Here is a 25,726-nt window from a genome sequence, read left to right as displayed (position 1 = left end):
AGCCATGCCTTGCTAAAAGACTATAAAATTTGGGGGTCCAATCAGCCACCATTAAAGAAATCTGCTGACTTGCTCGAAGCACTGAAACCCAGCAATATTTCTTAGTTTTCGCATGTGGTGCTGTGATTGTTGTTTGTGTTGGCGCAAGAACAGTGAAAGGTCTCGTTTCCACTGTGTGTTTCCGGTCTCTAGTTTCAGAAACAGTAGAGAATATTTTACAGCCACATTTGTGTTGTGTAAACAAGTCCTGGTGATTTACCTTATCAGTCTCTTCACTGTGTTCTCAAATGACCATGGGGTTGAAAGATCATATGGATCATTTCTAACATAACTTTAGCAGTTAACATATTTTTTTTAACTGATAGCTTTAGTCCAGGAAATCATGGCCCAAAGTTCAAATGTGGATATAATGACTTATTTTATTATTTTTTCTTTAACTTTTACACTTCTGTTACCATTACTATAAAAAGTCTATTTAAAGTACACATATACTTTAAAACATAGTAAAATGAACATCTACTCACCACAGTTTAAGAAATGGAACATTACCAATATATCTGAATCCCTGCAAGTTCTCCTTAATTGCATGTCCCCTTTTCCACAGGAAAATTCTGTAAATCGTTCCTTGTCTTTCTTTACAGCATTGCAATACACTATGATTGCAAATTTTGTCTGGTTTGAGCTTTCATAACTGGAATATTACTTTATATGTTCCTTTGTGAATTTTTTCTTGACATATCCTCCAGCTCACTGATTTGTTCCTTGGTCATGTCCACACTACTAGTAAGATAATCAAAGGCATTCTTCATTTCTTCATAGTAGGTTTTTCGTTTATTTCTAGCATTTCCTTTTAAATTTTTCTTAGAGTTTCCATCTCTATGCTTATATTTTCATCTTTTCCAGCATCTTGACTTCTGCCTGTAAACCACTTAACCTATTGGTCTAGTTACTTAAAAGTTCCTGTCTCACCACTCTTATCTATCATGTCAGTCTGATTATTAGTGTCATTGTGTCACTTCGGGGTATATTTTTTCTTGTCTTTTTGCCTATTGCATGGTTATTGATTTATTTAGTGAAGCCCAGAGGCTTCAGGTTTCTCTAGCTTCGTGGCTTTGTCCTCCCTCTTTTCGGTGGGCTTCCCTAAGTGTTCCTTCTCAGTTAGGCTCTGAGTCTTGCAGCTCTTCTGACCCTATTGCACTGTTATTGTGTGGTGACAAGGTGCAGGAGAAGGAAAGCATTTTACCATCCTGTGATTAAATCGCAGATGTTTAAAGGGCCTGCACATTCCCAGCACTGACCTGCACAAGCATTTCTCCAGTGGTATATAGTTTTAAACACCTATGGTGAGACAAGAAGTCTAATGAGGATCGAAATGGAATGAACACATATCTCCCACCAGGGATAAAGCGCTAGCAAGCTCATTTTCTCCAAGAATAGGCCCATCTTATGGAGAACATTCTGGCAATATTTCATAGTTGATTATTCCTCCTTTCTTTTTGCCAGAGTCATAGGAGGATCCTTCTGGACTCCTCACCTTCAGAACCAGAAAGAAGATGAGACTCATGAAGCTGTGGTGACCCCTCTCCTAGGACGTAAAATGTTTCCTGCTCACGCTCATCTATCTTTGGCCTCCAGCAATTTGTCAAAACTACCATCTAAGGAGAACTTTACTGAGTCTCTCTGGCTTAGCCTGTCTCTCCAGATTCTGGGGTGGAAATTTGCAACCTCACTTCTCATGAGTCAAGAAAAGTTATATATTTAAACTTTGTACAGCTTTTTCTCACACTTGTTTTTTACAGAAGGAAAACCTAATTTCAATGTCAGCTATTTGCCAATCTTTTAAAAATGTAGCTTGTATATCAATCTTGGTATCCTTTTTCATGCAGAATGTAGTAAATCTCTGCCTATGCAAAATATTTCTTTTAAACTGTTTACCTCACACAGATTTAACAATCAGTTAGGAGGTGACTTTGTGCATAGTATGAGGTAAGGGTTAAGATATTTGTTTCTTCATGAATATTCAATTTGCCTAGCATCATTTGTTAAAAAGATCATGATTTTCTTACTAAAATAGTAATACTTTAATCATAAATCAATGATGGGATACATCCAGGTCTTGTTCAGCTCTCTATTTTATCATTTGGGTCTGTATGGCTTTCCTTGAATTATTAGTATTCTTTTTGTTTTAGCTTTATAGTAAGATTCATTATCTACACTCCCCCCATCTTCTTTTAGATTGTCTAGCTATTTTATTTTAGATCATCTTCATTCCCATGTCAATTTTAGAATTGTTTGGTAAAAACTGACATTTGTTCACTATTGAGTCTTCCAAGTCAGAAGCTTATTTTTTTTCTCCATTTATTTAAATTTTAAAAAACTTCTTTCCAAAATAATGTTCCTTTCTATAAAACAATGTTACATTTGTTGTTATAATTATGCCTTATTATTTGATATTTCAATGATACTTTAATTGGAAATTTGTTACTACTACATAGAGAAATATTATTGATTTTTGCATGTTATGATTGTATTCTGCAATCCTGCTAAATTTATTGACTTGAACAGTTTAACTGAGAATTCTTTTGGAATTTTGAATAAGCAATTGTGACAACTGATGTAATGATATTATTTCATTCTTCCCACTAACTGCTTCACATAATTCTTTTCCTTTCCTTCTTGCACTGGATAGAACTTCCTATTTGGATAAGTATGTCAAATAATTTTCCTCATCATTTGAGATGATCGTAAAATTGTTCTTCTTTATTTTATTATTGTTAATTTCAGAGTGACTGATTTAATAATGTTCCCCCTGATTGATCTTAGAATATTGAACTAGAATTTCTGGGACAAATCCAATTTTGTTGAAATGGATTAATCTTTTTATATATCTCCAGATTCTACTTGAAAAAAAAATTTAGGGGTATCATGAAATCAGTATGGCTATGATTTCCCTTTCTTATGCTATCCTGGTAGGATTTGGAATCAATGTTACACTGACTTCAAGTGAGGAGGGTTGAGAATAGTGGAACTAGAATGAGGGATCTACCTAGCACCACACTGAGCCTTGAGGCAACTTAACATTTTGCTTCCCTAGCTATGAGACCTATTTTTAATTGACAATCCAAAAAAAAAAAAAATCCCACAAAAATGAAGTCAGAAAAACAATGCCTAAATATCCCATGATGGAAGAATAGAGGAATTTTTAAAAAATTATGTTTTATACATATTATATAGCCATTGAGATAGTCATATCTTTATATTTCTAATTAATCATTGAACCAAACTTAAATTCTTAGAATAAAACAAACTTCTTTGTGATACATTTTCTTTTCTAAATGCACTATTTGATTTGGTTTACAGATATTTTGTTGAGGATTTGGAATCAATGCTCTTGGATGAAAGTCTTAATTTTCCTTTAATATACTCTCCTTATCTAATTTGGGAACCAGTAATATACTATGTGTAAAATTAAATGGGGAGATGCTGTATTTCAATATTTTATGAAAATGTTTGTGTAACCCTGGATTTAGTACTTTTATCTTCAGTATAACTTACTTATAAAATATTTGGACTTGATGTTTCATTGGGTAAAAATATGAACTACTCATTTGATGAGATTGTAATTTTTCTGTTATTGATCATTCATCTCATTTTATGTATTTTATTTTTTGGCTAAGTTTTCAAGTATGTTGGCATAAACTTTTCATAGGATTCCTTTTTATGTGTTGATCTCTGCTCTACCTGTAATGTGCCTTTTTGTATTCTTTCATCTCTCCCTATGACATAAAAATAAGATAATGTGTTGATTGCTTGTAGATCTTCTGTGAAGTGTCTGCTCATTTCCTTAGCCCATTTATTGATTGGGTTATTTGTATTCTTAGTGCAAAGTTTTTTGAGTTCTTTGTAGATTCTAGAGATTAGTGCTCTATCTGAACTGTGTGTGGCAAAGATGTTCTTCCACTCTGTAGGTTCTCTCTTCACATTGTTGATTGTTTCCTTTGCTGAGAAAAACTGTTTAGTTTGAATCTATCTCAATTATTGATTCCTACTTTTATTTTTTGCACTGTGGGAGTCATGTTAAGGAAGACTGGTCCTAAGCCGACATGATGAAGATTTGGACCTACTTTTTCTTCTATTAGGTGCAGGGTCTCTGGTCTAATTCAGAGGTCCTTGATCCATTTTGAGTTGAGTTTTGTGCAGGGTGAGAGATCTCTAATAATAATAGAAATGCAAATCAAAACTACCCTAAGATTTCATCTCACCCCAATTAGAATGTCTATTATCAAGGATACAAGCAACAATAGGTGTTGGCGAGGATGAGGGGAAAAAGGTACACTCATACATTGCCAGTGGGGTTGCAAATAGGTGCAGCCACTGTGGAAAGCAGTATGGAGATTCCTTAGAAAACTTGGAATGGACCCACATTTTGACCCAGTTATTGCACTCCTTGGCCTATACCCAAGGGACTTAAAATCAGCATACTACAGTGACACAGCTACATCAATGTTTATAGCAGCTCAATTTACAATAGATAGATTGTGGAACCAGCCTAGAATCCCTTCAATAGATGAATGGATAAAGAAACTGTGGTATATATACACAATGGAATATTATTCATCCATAAAGAAGAATGAAGTTATGGCACTTACAGGTAAATGGATGTAGTTGGAGAATATAATGCTAAGTGAAATAAACCAATCCCAAAAAACCAAGGGCTGAATGATTTATCTGAGTAGATGATGACACATAATGGGGGATGGAGGGAAGGCAAGAATGGAGGAAGGATGGATTGTATAGAGGAAAATGGGGGTGGGGAGGAGATGGGGGTAAGGAAAAATAAAAGAATGAGACAAACATCATTACCCTATGTACATGTATGGTTATGCAAATGGTGTGACTGTACTTTGAGTACAACCAGAGAAACGTAAGTTGTACCCCATTTGTGTACAATAAATCAAAATTTTAAAAATAAGATAAAGTGAGGTAACTCATGAAGGAATTCAAAGTTCCATGGAAAAATAATTTAAAAACGCATTTTTGAAGTTGGAGAGGAATATAGTTGAATTTCCACATATATTTTTTTTCTCAATGCTGGGGTTCTAACCCAGGGTCTCAAGCATGCTAGGCAAACACCCTACCACTGAGCTACACCCGTAGCCCTACCACATATTTTAAACTGGAAAAGTGAAAAAAACAAATAGAATTTTAGATACAAAAGAGATGATGAATTTGATCTGTCAACTTCATTGGGTGAATGGATTAGAAGAGAACAGATAAGTTTTTAAAAATAAACATTTATTACCAAAATATTCCCTAGAATCCCAAACAAGAGTTTTTCATGAGGGAGATGGTATCTAACCAGGTTGCCTAGTTTGGTTTCAAACTTGCAAACTCAAGTGATTTTCCTGCCTCAGTTGCCTGAGTGCTGGAACTACATGCACCTACCACCACACTGGGCTCAAAAAAGTAACGCTCAATGTTGGAAATACTTAGAAGAAACCTAACAACAAAAGTGAGCATGGGAAGGTAATTACATTAAAGTCTAAGTATTTTCATATATGATTGTTTTTTCAATGACACAGCAAAACACCCCAATCATTAGTGACAGACCTTTGCAAGTCAGTGTCCTTGACTTTTTTGTATTTGTTGTTTTTAGATATACATGATAGCAGGGTGTATTTTGACATATTATATGTACACAGGTGCAACCCATTACAATTTTGATCCCATTCTTATGGTTGTACATGATGTGGAATTACACTGGTCATGTATTCATATATGAGCATAGAAAAGTTATGTCAGATTCATTCTATTGTCTTTGCTATTCCCACCGCCTCCCTTCCTTTCATTCACCTTTGTCTAATCCTATGAATTTCTATATGTTCCCTTCCTATCCTCCCTTGTTATGAGTTAGCATCCGCATATCAGAGAGAACATTTGGACTTTGAATTTGGGGGACTGGCTTATTTCACTTAGCATAAAATTCTCCAATTCATCCGTTTACTAGCAAATGCTTAAATTTCATTCTTCTTTATGGCTGAGTAATATTCCATTGTGTATATACACCACATTTTATTTATCTATTCCACTGAAGTGGACTTCTTGTTCAACTAAGTTATTATTAAACTAATTTTAATTTAGGCTATTCTCACATGGCACTGTATTGGCTAAATGAGAATTTCATATGAATTAAATATCAATTTATTTTTGGATAAATAGATAAATTCATTCTTTCTCTTTTTTTCTTTTTCTTTTTCTTTTCTTTTTTTTTTTTTGTGTGTGTGTGTTTGATATTGGAGATTGAACTCAAGGTTGTTGAACCACATCCCCAGGATTTTTATTTTTTATTTGGAGACAGGGTCTCATTAAGTTCCTTAGGCCCTCACTAAATGACTGAGATTAGTCTCAAGTTTGCAATCCTTCTGCATCAGCCTCCTGAGCTGTCAGGATTACAGGAGCCCACCATGATGCCCTGTTTAAATATCTTGGGTAAGAAATCATCACCTAGAAGATCAAGGTTCTTAATGTCCTTCTGCCTCTTAATTGGTTGTGTGGTTTTTTGGTTTTGTTTTGTTTTGTTTTGCCTGTACTCTGACAATGAAGTTAACCAGGTCTAGTTTTAAATGGTTTTGATCTGAAGTCAAAGCTTTCAGAGATCTCAGATCCTCACTGACATTCAGATTTTCCAGCTGACAAGACCAAGTATATGGACACAGGGAGCACCCTCACCAGGCTTGGGCTTTATAGATGGATCATTCACTATGTAACAGGGAAGTTCTTTGCACATTCTTCATGGGAGACCTTGCTGTGAGTCTACCTTCTGTTGAAAGCCAGACATCAGATACATATAAACTGCACACTTTTCCTTCTAGCATGCTTCTATTTTGAAGTTGCTTAGGTGTTTGCATTATAGTACATCCTGAGATATGTGTGGTTTATTTGAAATATGAGGTCTTAATAAAATCTGGGCAGGTTTAATGAATTTCTGAATCATTTTCATTGACTGTGAAATTACTAACCCTCTGCCATACTCCTCCTATACATTTTGTCTATGGAGCCACAAGCAATTCTCAATATAATCCTTTACTTTCTTTTTATTACCTTTTTACCAATTTTCTAAAGAATTATTTTATTGACACAGCAGGTTAGTACAATGTAGACACTCATTTGTAGACATTTAGTGACTTTCAAAATAAAAAAAGAGACTATACAAGTTTACGGAGGTCCGAAGGTTAAAATTATAATCAGTAAGATAATGACTAATGTGCATGTGTGTAGCAGTTGTTTTTCCTCACGGTAGCTTACCACAATTCAACAGGATTCATTTTAAGCCCCACTTTCTACTAACTGAATTTAGGATGCATCTGCTTACTACAGGTGGCCATCTTTCTAATTGGATTCAGAATTACTAAGGAGTCTAGGATTTTGTTTATCCATTTACCATTTTCTATTCCCACCATCTCTTCTGTTGAAGATTTAGATGGGTTCCTAAAACTCAAATGAAGATTTAGATCAGGTTCCTAAAACTGAAATTCTTGCAGGGGTAAGACAGGTAAGTGGGATAGAAGATGTGAATTATGTGAATTAGATCTAAGCCGTTAAGGCATGGCCAGTCTGTGCACACTGGACAAGACATACCTATTTCTCGGGGTTATCTGTAACTTAGTATCAGTCTTCTTTCTTTTTTTCTTTTTTTGGTCATGTAATAATGTGAAATCACTTTAGACAAGTTAGCCCTTCAATTAAATTCACAACAAAGCAGAGTTTTATGTGAATTCTCTCAATTTCAGAAAGCAGTCAACTCATGTATACCTATCCATGTTTGTGTACCAAGACTGGGGGGTAGGGAAAGGATAATAATATTTGCCATGAGATATTTCCTTTCTTTCTCTTTTCAATTGCACATTTCAAGTCAAATGCCCAAGCAAGGCTCCTTTTCATCTGTCTCCCTCTTATTATTATTTTACACTCTGCACCCATAAAACTTCCTTAAGAATAGTGGTTTCATTTCTGCTTCTTTATAACTTAAGTCACATCTTCCCACTCATGCCACATATGAACTCATATACCTGGAATTTGAGACAAAAAACACACTTCCAATGTTGGATTTTATAGTGAGACACTACGATTTCAAATAAGCAAACATCATTACCTCATTGACAAATATATTAACATTCATAAATCATAATTATTTTAAATTAACATAGTCTTAGAGTTCCCATAGGGAAGGGACTCTCAGTCCATAGGGAGTTCTCTCAATTTCCGTTTTTTTTTTTTTTTTTTTTTTTTTTTTTTTGTGCAAAAAAGGGAAAATGAAGCAAGGTAAGATTTAGTAAGTTGCCTTGATCACTTTATTAAGTTGTGTATTAGCATATATAAAATTTTCCTTCTTTTAAATACTTCATTTTAATGAATTCATCTATAGATATTCTTTTAAAATAATTTTGTCACACTTCTTATAACTGAAGAAGTTACTAATACTTTTTACACTAAGATTTGCTATCCACAAAGTCCTGTGTAATTTCAAGGAGAAATGTTACAAAATGTCTATATAGAAAAATAAATGCCATTTTCTTTCCTTACAGAATAAAAACACTATTCTTTTAATTTGAACCTTCAACTGAAAATGGTGGGTTTGGGTTACTGAAGCAAATGTTTCTTTTAAGAATGTTTACTGAACTGAAAACATTTTACTGAAAAATGTGAGCTTTATTTGGTTATCTGTAGTTACTGTGAGATCAAAGTAAAAGGAACCTAATTCCCAAACCATCCTTTTTAAACCTCAAGATTTTTACCTCAGGAAATTGATGTCATAAAAATATTTTCCATATCCTGCAAGCAAAGGTTACACCCAAAAATTGCTTGTGGTATTCATATACTTAATATAAACAAATTTAAATGTTTCATATATAAATAAATTAAAGAACATTCTGAGAAATTAAAAAAATACTTCTGTTTAATGAAAAAATTAGTCTTTGAGAGACTTGATTTCTGAATGAATAGAGGACAGAGTGAAAAAAAAGCAGGAAAGATGCAGTTCAAATGAGAAAGAGAAACAGAAGCAGTATTTAAACAGGAAAGAAATCAGAATGAATAGGCCTTCTAAAAAACAAACACCCCAATTTCATTTTTATATAAATAATAAACATAATAAAAATATACAAAAGTATAGTATGGAAAGGCTTAGCATTGTCTTTGTTAATCATCTCTAAATTAATCTATGTACTTAGTGTTTGGAATATTTGGAGGATGGAATTTTTAACATATTTAGTTAAATTCTATTAGATAACATAAGCATTAAAATAATCAAGAATATTTTAATAAAAGTACTGATAAATAGGACACACTCTATCAGATTTAAAATATGATAGTGTTTTGATTAAAATAAATATGAGGAATCCCCAAAAGTTCATATGTGAGGCAATGCAGGAAGTTTCAGAGGTGAAAGATTAGTGTATGAGAGCTATAACCTAATCAGTGGATTAATCCATTTTATGGATGACTAATTTGAATGGATCAATGGATGGTAACTGTAGGCGGATAGAGTGTGACTGGGGGAAGTAGGTCACTTGGGACGTGCCCTTGGGGATTATATTATCCTGTACTCCTTGAACTCAAGCACTCTGTTTCCTGTCTGCCATGTCTTCAGCTGCTTTCCTCTGACATCCCCTTCTGCCATGATGTTCTACCTCATCTTGGGACCAGAGCAATCTAGTTGGCTGATCATGGACTGAACCTCTGTAACCATGAACCAAAACAATGATTTCCTCCTATAAATTATTCCTGTTGGTTGTACTGGTCACAGTGACACAAAGTTGACTAATATAGATGTTAAAGCCTCATTTAAATTCAAGGGAAATGAAATCTGTATGACAAAGAGATATCTACATTCCCATGTTCCCTGAAGAATTTTTATATTAGCCAATATAGAATCAACCTAAGAATCCATCAGTAGTTAAGTGAATAAAGAAAATGTGGTGCATATACATCATGGAATACAATTTAGTCATTAAAGGAAGGAAATTCTGTCACTTGTAACTACAAAGAAAAAAAAAAGTTATGTCTTTACTAACCATATAAACTTTTTTCTTGTCATTTTTACATAGCATTACATTGTATTAGGCATTATAAGTAATCTAGAGATGAATTAAGGAATATGGTAGATGTGTGTAGGTTATTTGCAAATACTACATCAATTTAAATAAGAGACTTCAGCACTTATGGATTTTAAAATCTGTGAGGCAGGAAGGTTTTGTTCAGAATCAATCTCCGGTGAATACAGAAAGACAAATGTACTTCCCAGTTTACATCTTCAGCAATGACATCTTACCCAAGAACAATTCTTAGTGTCACTTCCTGCTCTACATCTTCATCTAGATGTTTAACAAATTTTTCAAATATAGCATACTCCAAATTTAAATTCTAATCTTCACTCTCAAATTTTGTCCACTCAAAACCTTTCCCATCTCAGTTAATGACTCCTTCACTTTAGTGCACCAGTGATCCCTTTTGCTATTAGACACTTCACATACAATTTGTCATGAAACCGATTCAAATTTCAGGATACATCTAGAATCTTCTCGTTCACCTCTATTCAAATCATTTTCACTTGTTGCCTTAACTATTGTAATTGCCTCCATCCTAACTTGTCCTCCCATTTCCAATCTTAATCCCTTCCAGTCTAGTCTCAACAGAACAGCCAGCATGATCCTTTACAAAACTAATCCAGATCTGCTCAAAACCCTGCAATTTTTCTCCATCTTCTACAGATTATAAGGGAACAAACTTAATAATGGCTTACAACGATCTATTTCCCCACTCATTACTCACCCAGCTCCAGTCACACTGGACACATGGTTGTTTATTGAACTAGAATCTTTGATGTAACTCTTCCCTCTATCTGGAATGGTCTTTATCCAGATGTGAGACAGAGTAACAGCCTCACCTCCTTGAGTGTTTGCTTCAACTTATCAAGACTGCCTCCTTAAACTATTCACTTCCCCGGGCTTCAAATTTCCCTTTCTCTATATTTTTCTTTCATTATTTTGGTTGCCTTTATCATCAATTAATATATTGAAAATGCACTTTTATATCATGTATTTTTTCAGCATCTATACTTCTGAAAAGAATATGAACTGTCTGAGGACATTTTTTTCGTGCTTACAAAAATATTTCGTAGGTAGTATACACTCAGTATGTTTTTGAATAAGTTCATTAGTGCATAAATACAAATTTAAAGCATATAAACATTGAAATAAGCTAAAATGAAATTTGAAAAATAATTTCACAATATGTATGGACATAGGGAGAGACAAGTGATAACTTACTAACATATAAGTTGATCTTAAGAACTTAAGTTGATCTTAAGAAAAAGTACTTCAACAGAAAAGGTACTACCACAAAAAAGAGGCAAAGGCCTGGATTAACATTTTGTCAATAAAATACAAATAGACAAGCAAGAAAAATTACTCAACCTAACTAGTAACAAATTACATCCAAAACAAAATTAAAATGGTATAACAATTGTACAACAATATGAAATGCATTTTAGGTTCTACTGTTAAAGATTGCTGAATTCAGTAATATTATATAAATATAGTATATAGGGTAAAAATATACTTTCTGAAGAAAATTATCATACCTAATACATCAAAAACCCTCTATTGTTCTTTTTATTTATTCTGTAAATTTTGTTCTAAGATGAGCAAAAACTTATAAGAATGTTCAACACAATTATATTAGGAGAACAGTAAAATAAATTAAATGCTCCCAATCAAAGATGGGATTGGTTAAAGTAACATAAACATTTAACATACACACATACAGTGACAGGCTATGCTTAATCGAAAAATCATGTGTACTAAAGTTACAGTGATAAGAGTGCTTATTGTCTACAATGTATTAAGAAAAATAAACTTGTGCCTCAGGATTTTCATCATTCACATGAATATATATGTATAAATATGCACATACATATATGAATACAAATGATATATTTTAATACTACTATTTTCCCCTGTGTGGCAGGATTATATGCCACTAATTTTTATTCTTTGTACTTTTTATATTTTCTAAATACTTAAAAATCAACAAAAAATTTAATTAGTAGAAAACAATCAGTAAGTCTCACTACAACAGTTTCAACCAAAAATAAAATAATAAATGCAGAATTTAGGTTTGACTGTATACACTACTTTATTTGACAGGCAGGCCTTCCAGAAGTCTATTTGCCTAAGGGACTGAGGAGGTCCTTAGAAATTATTTCCACAATATTCTGGGCAATAACTCTGCAGGATGGACATGGCCCTGTGGAACAAACAGCTTGTAAAATGTGGATTACTATCATTAGCAAGCTGGTTCCACATCTGTTCTCATGAAGCTGGCAGTGCCAGAGGAAGTTCAAATATTCTGATGAAATCCACCTATTTTTCTAATTTTGCAACTTCAGAGTCATTGCTCTTTCTTCTTCCAAAACCTTCTCTATCACCTCACCTTACTTGCGCTCATAAGCGATTCCGACTTGCACTAATTCTGCATTGAATAGCATTTCTTATACATACCCTTCCTCTTGCCTTATAATTTGTCCTAGTCTTTTCAGGATGTCATAACAAAATACCATTAACTGGGGGGCTCACAAACAACAGAAATTTCTCATAATTCTGGAGGTTGGGAGGCCTAGGACAAAAGTGCAAACAAATCCAGGGTCTGGTCAGGGCCTGTTTGGTTCATGAGTGCTACCTGGAACCTTTTCTCTGTGAACTCACATAGAGGAAGAGGCAAAGAAACTCCCTCAGGCCTCCTTTTTTAAATTACATTTTTTATAACTACATTATAATTACACATAATAGTGGGATTCATTATTATATATTCCAACATGCACCACTGCCATTGGTATTTACACTGGAAGTCAAGGTGTAAAACATGCTGCAGAGTGGCAGGGTCTCAGGCCATGCAGAACTGACCAGTCCTGGGGGCCAACCACATCCTTGCTTGGGAACACTGCAATGCAGTCATACTTCTATGTGTATTCTCCATTTCCTTTTGCTGTTTCTCTCCCTCACCAATTATTGTGTCGTTCAAGCCCTTGGTTTCTCGCTGTACTTCTGAGAGCCCATCCTATCTCTAGATTTACTCCAGCTCTAAACTCCTCATGATGACCATGGTATTATTGGGTATATAAAAATGACAACACTATTTTGGCAGCCAAGATGAAAGCTTGGAATTATCTTTCAGTTGTGTGTGTGTGTGCACATGCGCACATGCACACACATGCACATGCATGCACTGAGCATTAAACAAAGCTTTACACATGCTAAGCATGTGCTCTACCACTTAGCTTTATCCCCAGCCCTCTTTCAGGACCTTAAAGCTAGGGTCTCTTTAATAAGGGCATAAATCTCCTTCATGAAGGCTCTGCTCCAGGATCTAATCACCTCCCAAAGGTCTCACTTCTTGATCCCATGACATTAGGAAGTGCATTTCCACATATGAATTTGAAGGGTACACAAACATTCTTACCACAGCACCCCTCATCATTTTTCATTAACCATAGAACTTCTTCAGTAGTCTTCTCCTTAGTCTTGGTGTCTCTGATCTCTACATCTGTTCATCTCTGCAGCACCCAGAATTATACCAGTCCATATTTCACAAATAATTTATATTCCATTTCCTAAATCAAAACATTGGTCAAGTCATCCCAATTAAAAATATCCAGGTGACTGTCCATCACCTTAAATGTTCAAAACAAAAAAGAAAGAGGAAAGGAAGGCAATGTTAAAAAAAAATAAAATATAAAAGGAAAGCACAACTCCCCAGGTTTTGGGCAGTGTCTCCCCTGGGATCATGTGACATAGTCCAAACCTACCTGCTCCTACCTGAACCTCAGAAATTGGAAATTTGTACTTACTCTTGTGTGACTCTTCCTTAGTATTTGAGCATTTTCTTGTTTGAGTTAGATTGAAACACATATAAAGTTTATGTTTTTAAAGAAAAAGAATAAACTACAAAGTATGATAAGAAAATTTTCAGTACTATGGATTATATCAAAATATAAAATGACATTTTGGACTAGGATAGCTCAGGCTATTATGATCTTTATATTTCTTGGGTAATTTGTTAACAGTTCCCATCTGGAAAAAAAAATATTACAAAAGAGTTTCACTTAATCTGAAAAGTCTTTAGGAAAAACATATAACTAAGGACTGGGGATGTGGCTTAGCAATAGACCATTTGCCTAGCATGCATGAGGTCCTGAGTTCAATACCATCCACTGTAAAAAAGAACAAGAGAAATAAGTAACAATAACCTGATTCTGACAGTTATTATAGTGCACAATTTAAAAAAAAAATTAAAATCAGCCTAACTTAAATTTGTAACATGAATGACTATAACTTGATCTTTACCTAAGTGGCTTGAAGTGATTTCTACCTTTTTTTTTTTTTTCATGTCCTAGGGATTGAACAACCTGGGCCTGCCTCATGCCTACTTGGCAAGTGCTGTACCACTGAGCTATATCCTCAGCTCTCCACATTTTACTAGATAGATCAAGAAATTATTGAGGAAAGAGGACTGGGGTATAGTGCAATGGTAAAGAGCATACTTAGCAAATGTGAGGCTCTGAGTTTAATCCCCAGCACTACACTTAATAAATAAGTATTATTTAAGTATTTTTGATAAGTATTTAAAAATACTTTAATAAGTATTTTTAAGTATATTTAAGTATTTTTGCTTTTTAATTATTCACTATACCTAACAGCAGAAAGACTATCACATAGAAGGGAGTCATTGAATCTTTTTTGGTTAAAATAATTTTTAAAAATAATTCTAAATGGTCAGAACTTACAGAAATAATTTCCATTCAATATTCTGCCTTATAGTAAAGAGACATTTATAAGCAAATGGAAAGAGTTTGGGGCCTTTCAGAAGGGGATTCCAAGTGTTTGACTTGCGATTATTTAACTCATCCTCCATCTGAAAAGTCTTTAGCTGAAACATATAACTACAGGCTGGAAATGTGGCTTAATGACAGAGGGCTTGCCTGGCATGCATGACGTCCTAAGTTCGACAACCAGCACTGTAAAACCGAACAAGAAAACTATGCAACAACCTGACTCTGACAGTTATTATAGGTGCCATTTGTCTTTCAGTGTTGAATCTAACCTTTACAGGTACTGATATTCTATACTGAGATATAATTTCATAAGATTGAGCCAATGCGATCTAATGTTGTAAATACTTCCACCTAGCTCAAATCCAGAAATAGAAATATTTTGACAATATATAAGAAAGTTGTTCATACGACAAAGTTAACAGCATCTTGATTTGGGGTTATTATAATTATTAGTGGCTCCAACTCTGTGTGTGTATGCGTGTGTGATGTAAAGGCTGGACATATAATAATTAATTAGTTGTATGATATAAAAAAAGTCATGAGATTAAGAGTTGATTTTCAATAACAAACTGGACAATTGTGAACCAATATTCTAAAGGAAAAAATCTGTGTTACATTATATTCAAGGGCAAGAGTATACGTACATAAAATTTCCTGTAAATATGATCTTTGAAGAGAGATAAAATTTTTAAAAAGCATGAAAAGGAATTAGAAAATGAAAAGCTTAATGTGTTTTGTACAAACAGAAGGGCATAACAACAAGATTTCCAAATTAAAGCCACATGTGTTGAGAGAGATGTGACAAGTACTTGGGAGAAAACAAGATACTGCAAACAAGATTAAAGTAATGAGACATTTGCAAAAGTGACAGGAAAGATGCTCAAAAAGGTAATATGTTTTGAAATTTCCATTTCCTATGCCAAGGAAAGAATTACATTTCCTAGTCCTATTCCCTACAAATAATAAAAAAGCCAAAGTTTAGTCCTAAGGAGCAGAAAGATTAGATTAAAATTAAAATAATGGTATTAATATATGATGCAGGTTTTTTTTCTCTCTGAAGATAATAATAGCAACAAACATTGATTTTAAATTAAGAATAACTAATTTTAGAAAAGATGAAGATTAAGCAAGATGACTCTATCCTCCTGATTCTAAATATGATAATAGCCAAAGCCCAAGATTGTTGTTTAACTTGGTATAATTAGTAGCGCAAACAAAGAGAAACCCGTGAATTTAATTTCTGGAATTCATATGATCACACAAATCAAAATTTCCAAGAAAACAAACAGGATACTTTGGTTAACTATATGTACTTTGAATTGATAGAAAATTTCATAAAAAGGTATTAAAATGCAACTTGCAATTTCTTTTGATAGAAAAAGGGAGTCTAGAAAAACATGACTTCTCTAACATCATAATCTACCGGTAATCTGAAGTCAACGTCCTTGTCAGCGTAACCTTGCTTGCAATCTTAAGTGAAACACAGAAGTACCCTTTGGGAGGACATTGGGGAATTTCAGTAAAATGAAGCAAAACCACAACCCTTGGCTTTGTGGGAAATGAATGGATTTCAGGGAGCAACATTCTACATCTGATTTCTCTCAGTTGTATGGTCCTTCACTTTGCTTTGCTAACCACCTACTATCCAGTGCTCCACCTCCGACCTGCTCAGTCTCTAGACCCCAAGTAAAATATTCTGTCTAATCCATATTCGAGATCTCTCTTGGTCCAGTGAGCTATGACTTTTGGAAATGCAGATCACAAGGTATATAGTTCCCTATACTTATCCCCTTATCCCAGAGTGCTAATCCATTTTAAATCAGAGCCCCCACAAGTGAGAAAACAATTATTAAAAACAATGACTTAAAAGAAAAACAAAACCCCAAACACCTTCTGCTGATAAATTTCAGTACTCACTTTTTTTTTTTTTTTTTTTTTTTTACTAATAGGAAAAACATGGTAATGAATTTTACAATGCTTCCCTGTTTGGCCAGCATGGATGAAATGATGTGGAATCAGCAAAGCAGTTTTAGACACATTTGCTTTCCTGTCTTTTCTCTTCTTTCCCTTTTCTTTTTGGGTGGTACTGGGGATTGAACCCAGGAATGTTCTACCAGTGAGCTACACCACAGCCTTTTAAATTTTATGTTTTTATCTTGAGAAAAGATCTTGTTAAGTTGCTGAGGCTGACCTTGAAGTTGAACTTGTGATCCTCCTGCCTCAGCCTCAGGACTGGCTGGGATTCTAGGCATGTGTCACTGAGCCAAGCTAAACACATTTACTTTTTTTGGTGAGTTTCAAGTTTATAGCCTCTTACATGAAGAATAACTACTTTCATTTTTAGTTCTTTATGGTATAATTTTACATAAGTGTCATTTTAAAAATGTTGGTTAATTGAATGTCATGTAGTTTAAAAGCAGTTTTCTCCAAGTATCCACTGATTCCTATGGAAATATATGGAAATTAATGAAAATTAGAATACCCCTGAAAACAAACTGACTGGTCACCTTTATCAAAATCAGAGAAAAGAGTGAATCAAGTGCTATATAAACCCCTAGACTGGCACACTTGTGAGGACAAAAGTTATTATCAGGTCCCCTCTTGTACTGCAAGAGTTCTATTCCTATTTTTCAATAAATCTTACTGTTCTACTGTTACACTCAAAAAAAAAAATCAGAGAGACATTTATATTAATAAAAATATTTGGAGGCAAACTGAAGTGAAAGGAATTACTCAAATATTTAACCATTCCTCACCAATGTAAGCAGTCTAGTCACTTGGAAAAAATATATAGTAAGGTTATGTGTTTATCTTTTTCTCATAGCCTTCGGTGACTCAGGAACCTTGGTCACCACTTGAACATCCATCAATCCAACCAATCTAACCAATGTCTTACATTTTCAAAAAGCATTGTTCTAGAAATCCTGCATTGCCTCCCAATTTTGTATAAGTCAGGAAAATAGACATAATTACAACCATGGTAACAAATGGCTTTCCCTTATCCCTCTCTACTATCCTCCCCTCCCCTGCCTCCTTTTTTGTGGTAACTTGTTTATCATTCCATCTTTCCACAAGAATATTTCCCAGCAGAACACTATGTTGAAAGAATTAATTGTGTAGTGAGGACTATATTTCATAATCCAAAAGACTTTGGGAATATGGATAAATGATAATAATTTTCCTTATAGCAGTAAGGAAATTTGAATCAGTACTTTTAAAATCTGAATCTAATTCAGGATTGATATATCTGCTAAATAAATTAATGATGGCTTTTGTAAAACCTCTGTGGGGGGATAAAGTTTTCAACTTCTTTTCATTTTTAGACATCTATTTCTATTTAATTGTTTAATAGTTGTTGTGAAGAAATAAATACATGTAATGTACGTATTTATAAAACACATTTGTAATGCAAATCTTTATATATTCTACTTCTACTCACAAATAAGTTGTATAATTAAAGTTATTATTACCCATTAGTAGTAGTAGTAGTAATCATAGTAACAGTAAAGATACTTCTAATCAAGTACATTATATTATTCTAGAAAATCTGCACCTTATGTCAATTTTGCATAATTCTGGGAAGCAGACCTCATTACATCCTTTGTAACAAGATTGTAACTGGGAAACTGAGAAGTTTATCTGGCTAGTGATGGGAATTTTTAAAGAATTTCTTCTTTAGAAATCTGAAAAACAAATTACATGAAGAAAGATTTGTTGCTTGGTGGCATTTTAATGTGGTTTATTAAGAGTCTATATGAAAAATGAATGTTTTTGATGTGAGAATTAGGTTAACAATTTGGTCTTTCTAAAAGAATAATAAACATATGGAAAACATTATGAGCAAAGGCACATTAGCTAAAAGTCTATTAAGTTTAAGAGACAAAAAGGCACACAGTATTTCTTCATGAGGAACCTAATATTGCCTGTTCTGTTTTGTCTCTGTGCTACCAATTAGCATGTTCTGTTGTTTGAGGTATTGGATCTCATTTGTTTTATTCTGCTTTTACCAAGTTATGGAGACTCAAATCATTTTAGTGGAGGAAAATGACCAACTTTTTAGTATTAAGTAGATTAAAGAATTTGTTAACTGGTGTTTGACTTAGGTACTTGGGGAATATGCAAGGGAGTGAAGTTCAATTTTTACATTAAAAATCGAGACAAGAATATAGAACCAGGTATGTTTCTTCCGTTACTAAAATGTTGTACATTTTGTCACCTCATTTTCTTGCTCTTTTGCTTTTGGGTGGTTATAAATATCCCACACCTAAATCTATACTCTCAGAATAATTTATATTAAATAATATCTAACAATTATGAATTCTTGACTTCCATACAACCATCTCTAGTCCCATAAGTCATATGTTTAAGTAATAAAAAAATACAATAAAACCTGGGAACCCAAGAAAGATCGCTCTATTACATGATTAGTATGTGCTTTCCAGACTGAGGGGGCCGTTCCATTTATAACTCTCATTTGTTTCCTACCATTGTGGCCAAGTTTCCACTTATTACATGTCTCCTTGCCTTAATATTAACTTCCAGTTTGGAACACTGTAAACTGTTTCTCTACCCCTAAATTAAAGCAAATGATATCCACCCCACATCCACCACCAATTTTACTAGCAGCCACTTCAAAGATTCCATTTTAAAAAATAAAGTATGGCCACTGCTTCCTGAAGCCAAGATCTGCCCTGTTCATAATGAAGCTGGACTTTCTCTGACTTCCCTTCTATTTAAACACTGCAAGTTTTTTCCAAGACATTCTTCCACCTCCAAAGTGGAACCTGGTTGTTTTGCTGTTGTTATTATGGAGGGGTAGAAGGATAAGAAATGGGCTCTGGTGGGCTCTCCCTATGCAGTACTGGTTGGGACCACCAAGTGGGTATTTACTGTGACATTTCAAGACCACATCCAATTATCTTTAATAAACCTTAAAATTCCAAAACATTTAAAGGTTGCCTCAGTTTCATGCAGTTTCAGGAAAGCAACCGTGTGTTTCTTTTTAAGATTATCAATGTCTTATCAAACTATATGAGAGTGGATGGCAAAAAAAAAAAGAGAGACAAAAAAAAACTCTATAATTGTTCAACTTTCAGTTTTCTCAGCTCATCTCTCCTTTTTGACCTTTTTCTCAATCGTTCATTGATAGTGACCTCACTGGTTTCATGTGATGTTGCTTATTATACAAGTCACTGTTACCCTTTGTCCACCTATGCACACTATGACTATTAATTAAGCTCTGGGGCAAGGTAACATGAAGCTAAAAGTATACCAGTACTTTCCTAGGCTCTTGCCTCCCTCTGTACCCTTGTCTGCCATTTATACATACAGCTCGTGTATATGGGAAAAAAGGAAAACACAATGGCAAATGCTTTGTAATAACCTCCATGGGAGCTGCTTAAGGGTAGAAAACCTTCCTTTCCCCTGACACACAAACACACACACACACACACACACACACACACACACACACAGTAATCCAAATAGTAGTTTTGCTTAAGTTGAAGACATGTTCCTTCAGAAAAGACACATTCTTGGAATCTGAAGGTTCTGACTCTCACCTATCCGAAAATAATTTATATGCTTGGGTCTTTCAAATTCTGCAGTCAATGTGAATTTGAACCCTAAATCCACATGAGGGCCTATGAAAGGTTATGCGGTACAAAAGGAGACTTTGTAATTCTCCCCGACTCACAACCAGAATAACAGGTATCTATAGATTATCATCCACGTTCCCTGCCTTGCTTTTGCCCAGAGTTGTTTTTTGTCCCCTGCATGGCTATAACATGATGCTCAGGTGCCCCAGGATTTCACCTCTTACCTACAAAGACAATGCAATTGAACTAAATCTGTAAATCATATAGATCTTGATATTTCCTTTAAACACATTAGTCTTCTTTCAGTTCTGAGGACATGATCCTCCCATCCCTCAAGACGTTTTGCCCAAATGGTTTTGAAACATTCTTTTTAACACACACACACACACACACACACACACACACACACACAGTGAAAGAGAAAGAGAGAGAGAGAGAGAGAGAGAGAGAGAACGAGAGAGAGAGAGAGACTCCTTACTGGAGATTGATTTTAACAATTACAGTCATGCATCTTTTAAATATGGGAAAGGTATCATTAGGTGTTTCTGTCACCATGTAAATATCAGATAGTGCACTGGCTGATCCCTCCAGATGGCTTCTTAATGCATCCCAGAGACTCAGTAAACTTAGGATCTATGAAGCAACTGTTTGCATAACATGGCATTACTGTTTTATAGTATAATTTTAATAAACAGAAGGAGCATATTCTAAAATACTGATGGAAGCCAGGCATGGTGGCACACACCTATTATCCCAGCAACTTGGGAAGCTGAGGCAGGAGGATCACAGCTCAAGGTCAGCCTGGGCAACTTAAAGTTGAAAGTCTGTCTCAAAAAATAATAATAAATAAAGGGCTGGGGTTATAATTTAGTATAGACTGAACTTATTTTCAATTCCCAGCCCCACAAAATCAAAAAATTAATTGATTAATGAAATAAATAAAATAATGCTATGGCTAGGGATCGAGTTCAATGGCAGAGTGTGGGCCTAGGAACCATAAGATCCTGGGTGGCTCTAATCCATAGAACCACCAAAAAACAAACAGCTTCCCCTGAAATCAACAGGAAAAGAAATAATAAAAATTACAGTATAGTAAATGCATAAACCAGTAACAGTTCTTTATTATCATTATAAAGTATTATGTGCTGTACACAATATTTTATGCACTACATGGTGTGTACTATGCTGTATGTGCTAGACTTTCAGTGGCTGGTAGCCTGCTAGGTTCCTTTGCAGGTCATCACCATAAACACATGAGCAGCACATTGCAGTAGGACATTATGATGGCTGTGACATCACTAGGCGATAGGAGCTTTTCAGCTTCATTATAGTTTATGGGACCATGGTTGACTGACACATAATTATGTAGCATATGATTATTCTTCCTCAGACAGACCTTCCTTAAGCATTAAAGTCACAATGGGGAATTGGAAATACATTTTATATTTGAGCATTTTCAAGAGGCATACAGAGGCCACAAAGAAAAGTTTGGGTTCCCAAATTTTGCACTGTTTAACTCTCCATCCCCAATAAATAAACTACCATTCATTAAGTAATAAATATGCTACACAAATAAAGTATTCAAATATGGAAAGTACATCTTACAAAGAGAAATAAAAGAATGAAAGAGAGAGGGGTGGGGGGAGAGAGACTAAGACCACTTCAGGAACTTTCTCAGGAACACTTAATCTGTTTCAGTTGTAGCTAAAATTCAAAACCCTGAAATGAAGCCTAGTTATCTATTCTATTGTTTTAGAAACCAGAATACCTAGACAAGGAAAATTGTAAAAATCCCCATGTCTGAAATACCATAGGACAACATTTTCTCTTCTCTCCAAGTCCATAGAGTGTTCCTTACTTGGTTCCATAAGATAAATAAGGATTTATGCACATATGTTACTAAGTCAAAATAAGCTCTTGTGGAGCTTGTTCTTTCCATTGTTTTTTAACATTTGCCAAGCAACTGTACACTTCTGGGTTGTAACATTAAGCTTTACATATTGATTTTCAGCCTCACCAAAAAGCTTTCATACAATCTTCTATTTAATTGGCAAAATCTTGGGTTCTAAGAACATCAAACTCATCTATTTCTAACCGTGTTTAATAAACTAACACTAATTTTAACATACTACTCACAAAATGCTACTTACATCTATTTTTCAAAAAGTAAACTTAAAATAACTCAGAATTTAATAATCAATTCCTAATCTTGGAACTTTCTAGATCTCTTTATTTTATCATATAATGGAATACACTTGATTTTTTTTTAAAAAGGCTGTCAAATATGGGGTTGCCAACATCAGGAAAACATTTCAAGCAAAATATTCTGCACTTTGTCTTCATATATAATCACCAAGGCTCATGAAATAACAAAAACCATTTGTTCCAAAATTACAACAATATATTCTACTATTTTTGTTTGTACTCCTCAAAATATCATCATATTTCAGTCTATTAATTTTTATGAGAGTATATAGGAGTTGAAACAAGCAGATATAGCGCTACTAGGATTAATAATTTAAAAAGAACAGATTCACAAATTTAATCAAATCAAATTAACAGCAATGAGACCTTCACCTCCCTAAAAAGAGTATGTTGAATTTACAACTGCTTCCTGAATGCCCATCATATTTAAACATCATATTTTTAACATTTTAATATGTTTTATAACATGCAATGCTTAAACATTATACTCATAACACTTTATAAATGTTATGCCATTTTATAAATGTTATGCCATTTTATAAAGACTCTTAACATGCTTATATTACAAATAGGGAGGCACATGCTAACATGTAACACAAAAATGCAAAATACCTGAAGGGCCGTAAGGATATTTGCTAAGGCCTGTCCGTAAGTGTCATGACAGTGAACAGCAAGAGCACCTGGTGGGATTTCTTTCATTACACTTTCCAACATTCTCTTCATGCTTCCTGGAGTCCCCACTCCAATGGTGTCTCCCAGAGAAACCTCATAACAACCCATGCCATACAATCTCTTAGACACCTGTTGAGAAAGACCAAGTACTTGTAAGACAATGGAAATGAACGAACTCACACCCTCTTGTTCCTTAGCAAACATCATCTAGAGGTAAAAATCACAACTAAAATGACTTTATCCATGGAAATAAATACTTTAGGTTTCTAGCCCTTTCCCTTGCTCATTAGATTCAAAGCATTACATAATGAATGAAATCACTACCATTATCCTGTTCTGATATTCAGGTTTGTCTAGACTCATATCTGTTTGATTATCTATTTATCTGTTCAAATGTGAAATTATAAATCACACTTTCAATGATAGCAGGCTTATATGTGTTAACACTTTAATTAAACATAAGAATTATAGATTTACTTGGAAAGTAGTAGTTCTCTAGGCATGTTACCAAAGGTCAAAAGATATCATATATCAGTAGCAGCTTCAGCTTTTCAATTGGTAGAGTGCTGGTCTAGTTTTTTTGGCTCATAAATGAGTGCACTTGTGCAAGGTAAATTGCAATGTCTCTTCAAACCCAATAAATAATGTCACTTTCAAAGAACAATGTGAATTTGCATGAAGACAGCATGATACTTTGACAAAGACATGGGCTCTAGAATCAGAGAGATTTTGATTTAAATATCAACCCCATCCATGCTAGTGATGGATCATTAGGACATTAAGTCCTAATCTATAGGATACAGACAACAAAATTTCTTCCTTCGGTATGTTTTCTAAGCCTTAGTTAGGCCATTTTTAAAATTTATGTTAATCATAGCAATGTTGACAGCAAGTTTGTTTGTGGAAAATGAAATAAGAATGTGTAAAAGTCACTCTATAAAATCTGGCACATAGTACTCATTCACTCATTCATTTTTTCAACATGCAATTTCCCAGTACCTACTTTATGCCAGGCATTGTGCAAATTAATAACAGAACCTTGGAAGGGTCTCGTGCAAGTGAAGGACTACAAAATCTAAGTTTTGTTATTTCATAAATATCTCTTTCATAACACGCCTTCGTGTGCAAGTGTTTTGTTTCAATTAGATGATGAGATAGTTCTCATTTGAAAAATATGTAGCAAGTTTCAAAAGTTCAAATGAGTATATGAAAGAGGAGTGGCTTTAGTTGGACTGAAAGTTTAAATTCTGTCTAAATTTGATTTTCTAATAATGCCATCTCCATTGCTTTAGTGACACACTACTAAATTTCTGAAACCTCACATAATACCTTAGTAGCAGGTTCACATTAATATGCTTCATATACAAATAATTATCTGAGAAACCCTAACATAATTCCCAAGAAGAGCATTACATTCATTAAAATAAAGGAGAAAGTAGAATATAAAAAAACTTCAATAAGAAGATCCTAATGACTGTAATCTGTTGCTGTAAAATTGCTGTGGAAAAACGAACTTTGTCACAACAATAAGATCTACAGGATCACAAATGAACAAAATCCCTAAAGTAGTGCACATTCTGATCTGACACCAAACTATGAAGGAGAAGCAACCAAGGCCAAGTTTAAGTATGGATACAAAACTGCTCTAACATTCTATCAGAAAAGGGAAAAGTCACTATGTTAAAGTCACATAAAAATGAAACAGAAGTTTCTATTCCATCCACCTTAAAGCACTGAAATCATTAGAGTCAACTGTCATTTAACATTGAAACATGGTAGCCAACATGTAAATCTCAGTGTTAAAATAAAACAATTAAGTGACCAAATCTGTCTTCAGGGACAGTCTTCATTCTACAGTTTTCTTTAGTCTTTGTTGTGTAGAACCAATAAATAGTAAAAAATTAAAAAATTAAAAAAATTAAAACCTACTTAAAAAAATAATATGCATTATTTTTACCATTAACCAAAAAGGCTGGAGATGTATCTTACTTCTGTGACTTTTTGTGGTGTAATACTTCCTTCGTACGGGCAGCCCAGGGCACAAGACACATACCTAAATTTAAAATACAGAGCAAAATGAATATACATAGGGTGGACACGTGGTATTTTCATTTAATGAGAATGAAGCAGCCAAAAATGCACCATGAAATTTCACTCTACTGTCTTCCTTCATTATTTTATCATTAAACCAAATGAATAATTGAGAATTTTCAATTAGTCCATATTTTTAATCTTTCTAATAACTACAATTTCATGTATGTTATTTGAAGGCAGATAAGGATAAAATAACAGATCTTTATCTTGTGAAGCTATTGATAATATAATAGCATGCTAATGTTCAGAGCAGAAAGTACCAGTGAAA

The 25,726-nt window shown here is 34.1% G+C and overlaps 1 protein-coding gene across 1 annotated transcript in view; it reads right to left on the bottom strand.

Annotated features, from left to right (window-relative positions):
• The window catches only part of Hmgcll1 (3-hydroxymethyl-3-methylglutaryl-CoA lyase like 1), a 156,622-nt gene that overhangs the window by 56,511 nt on the left and 74,385 nt on the right, over nucleotides 1–25,726 (bottom strand). The window contains exons 6-7 of the mRNA XM_047558384.1: nucleotides 25,354–25,417; nucleotides 23,305–23,493 (exon numbers count right to left, since the gene is read on the bottom strand). Coding sequence (XP_047414340.1) covers nucleotides 23,305–23,493; nucleotides 25,354–25,417 — 253 coding nt within the window. The remainder of the gene's footprint in view (nucleotides 1–23,304; nucleotides 23,494–25,353; nucleotides 25,418–25,726) is intronic.

The sequence above is a fragment of the Sciurus carolinensis genome, chromosome 7 (assembly GCF_902686445.1).
Source record: "Sciurus carolinensis chromosome 7, mSciCar1.2, whole genome shotgun sequence".
Lineage (NCBI taxonomy): Eukaryota > Metazoa > Chordata > Mammalia > Rodentia > Sciuridae > Sciurus > Sciurus carolinensis.
Note: the sequence above shows the minus strand (reverse complement) of the source record. Positions and strands in the feature narration are given on the sequence as shown.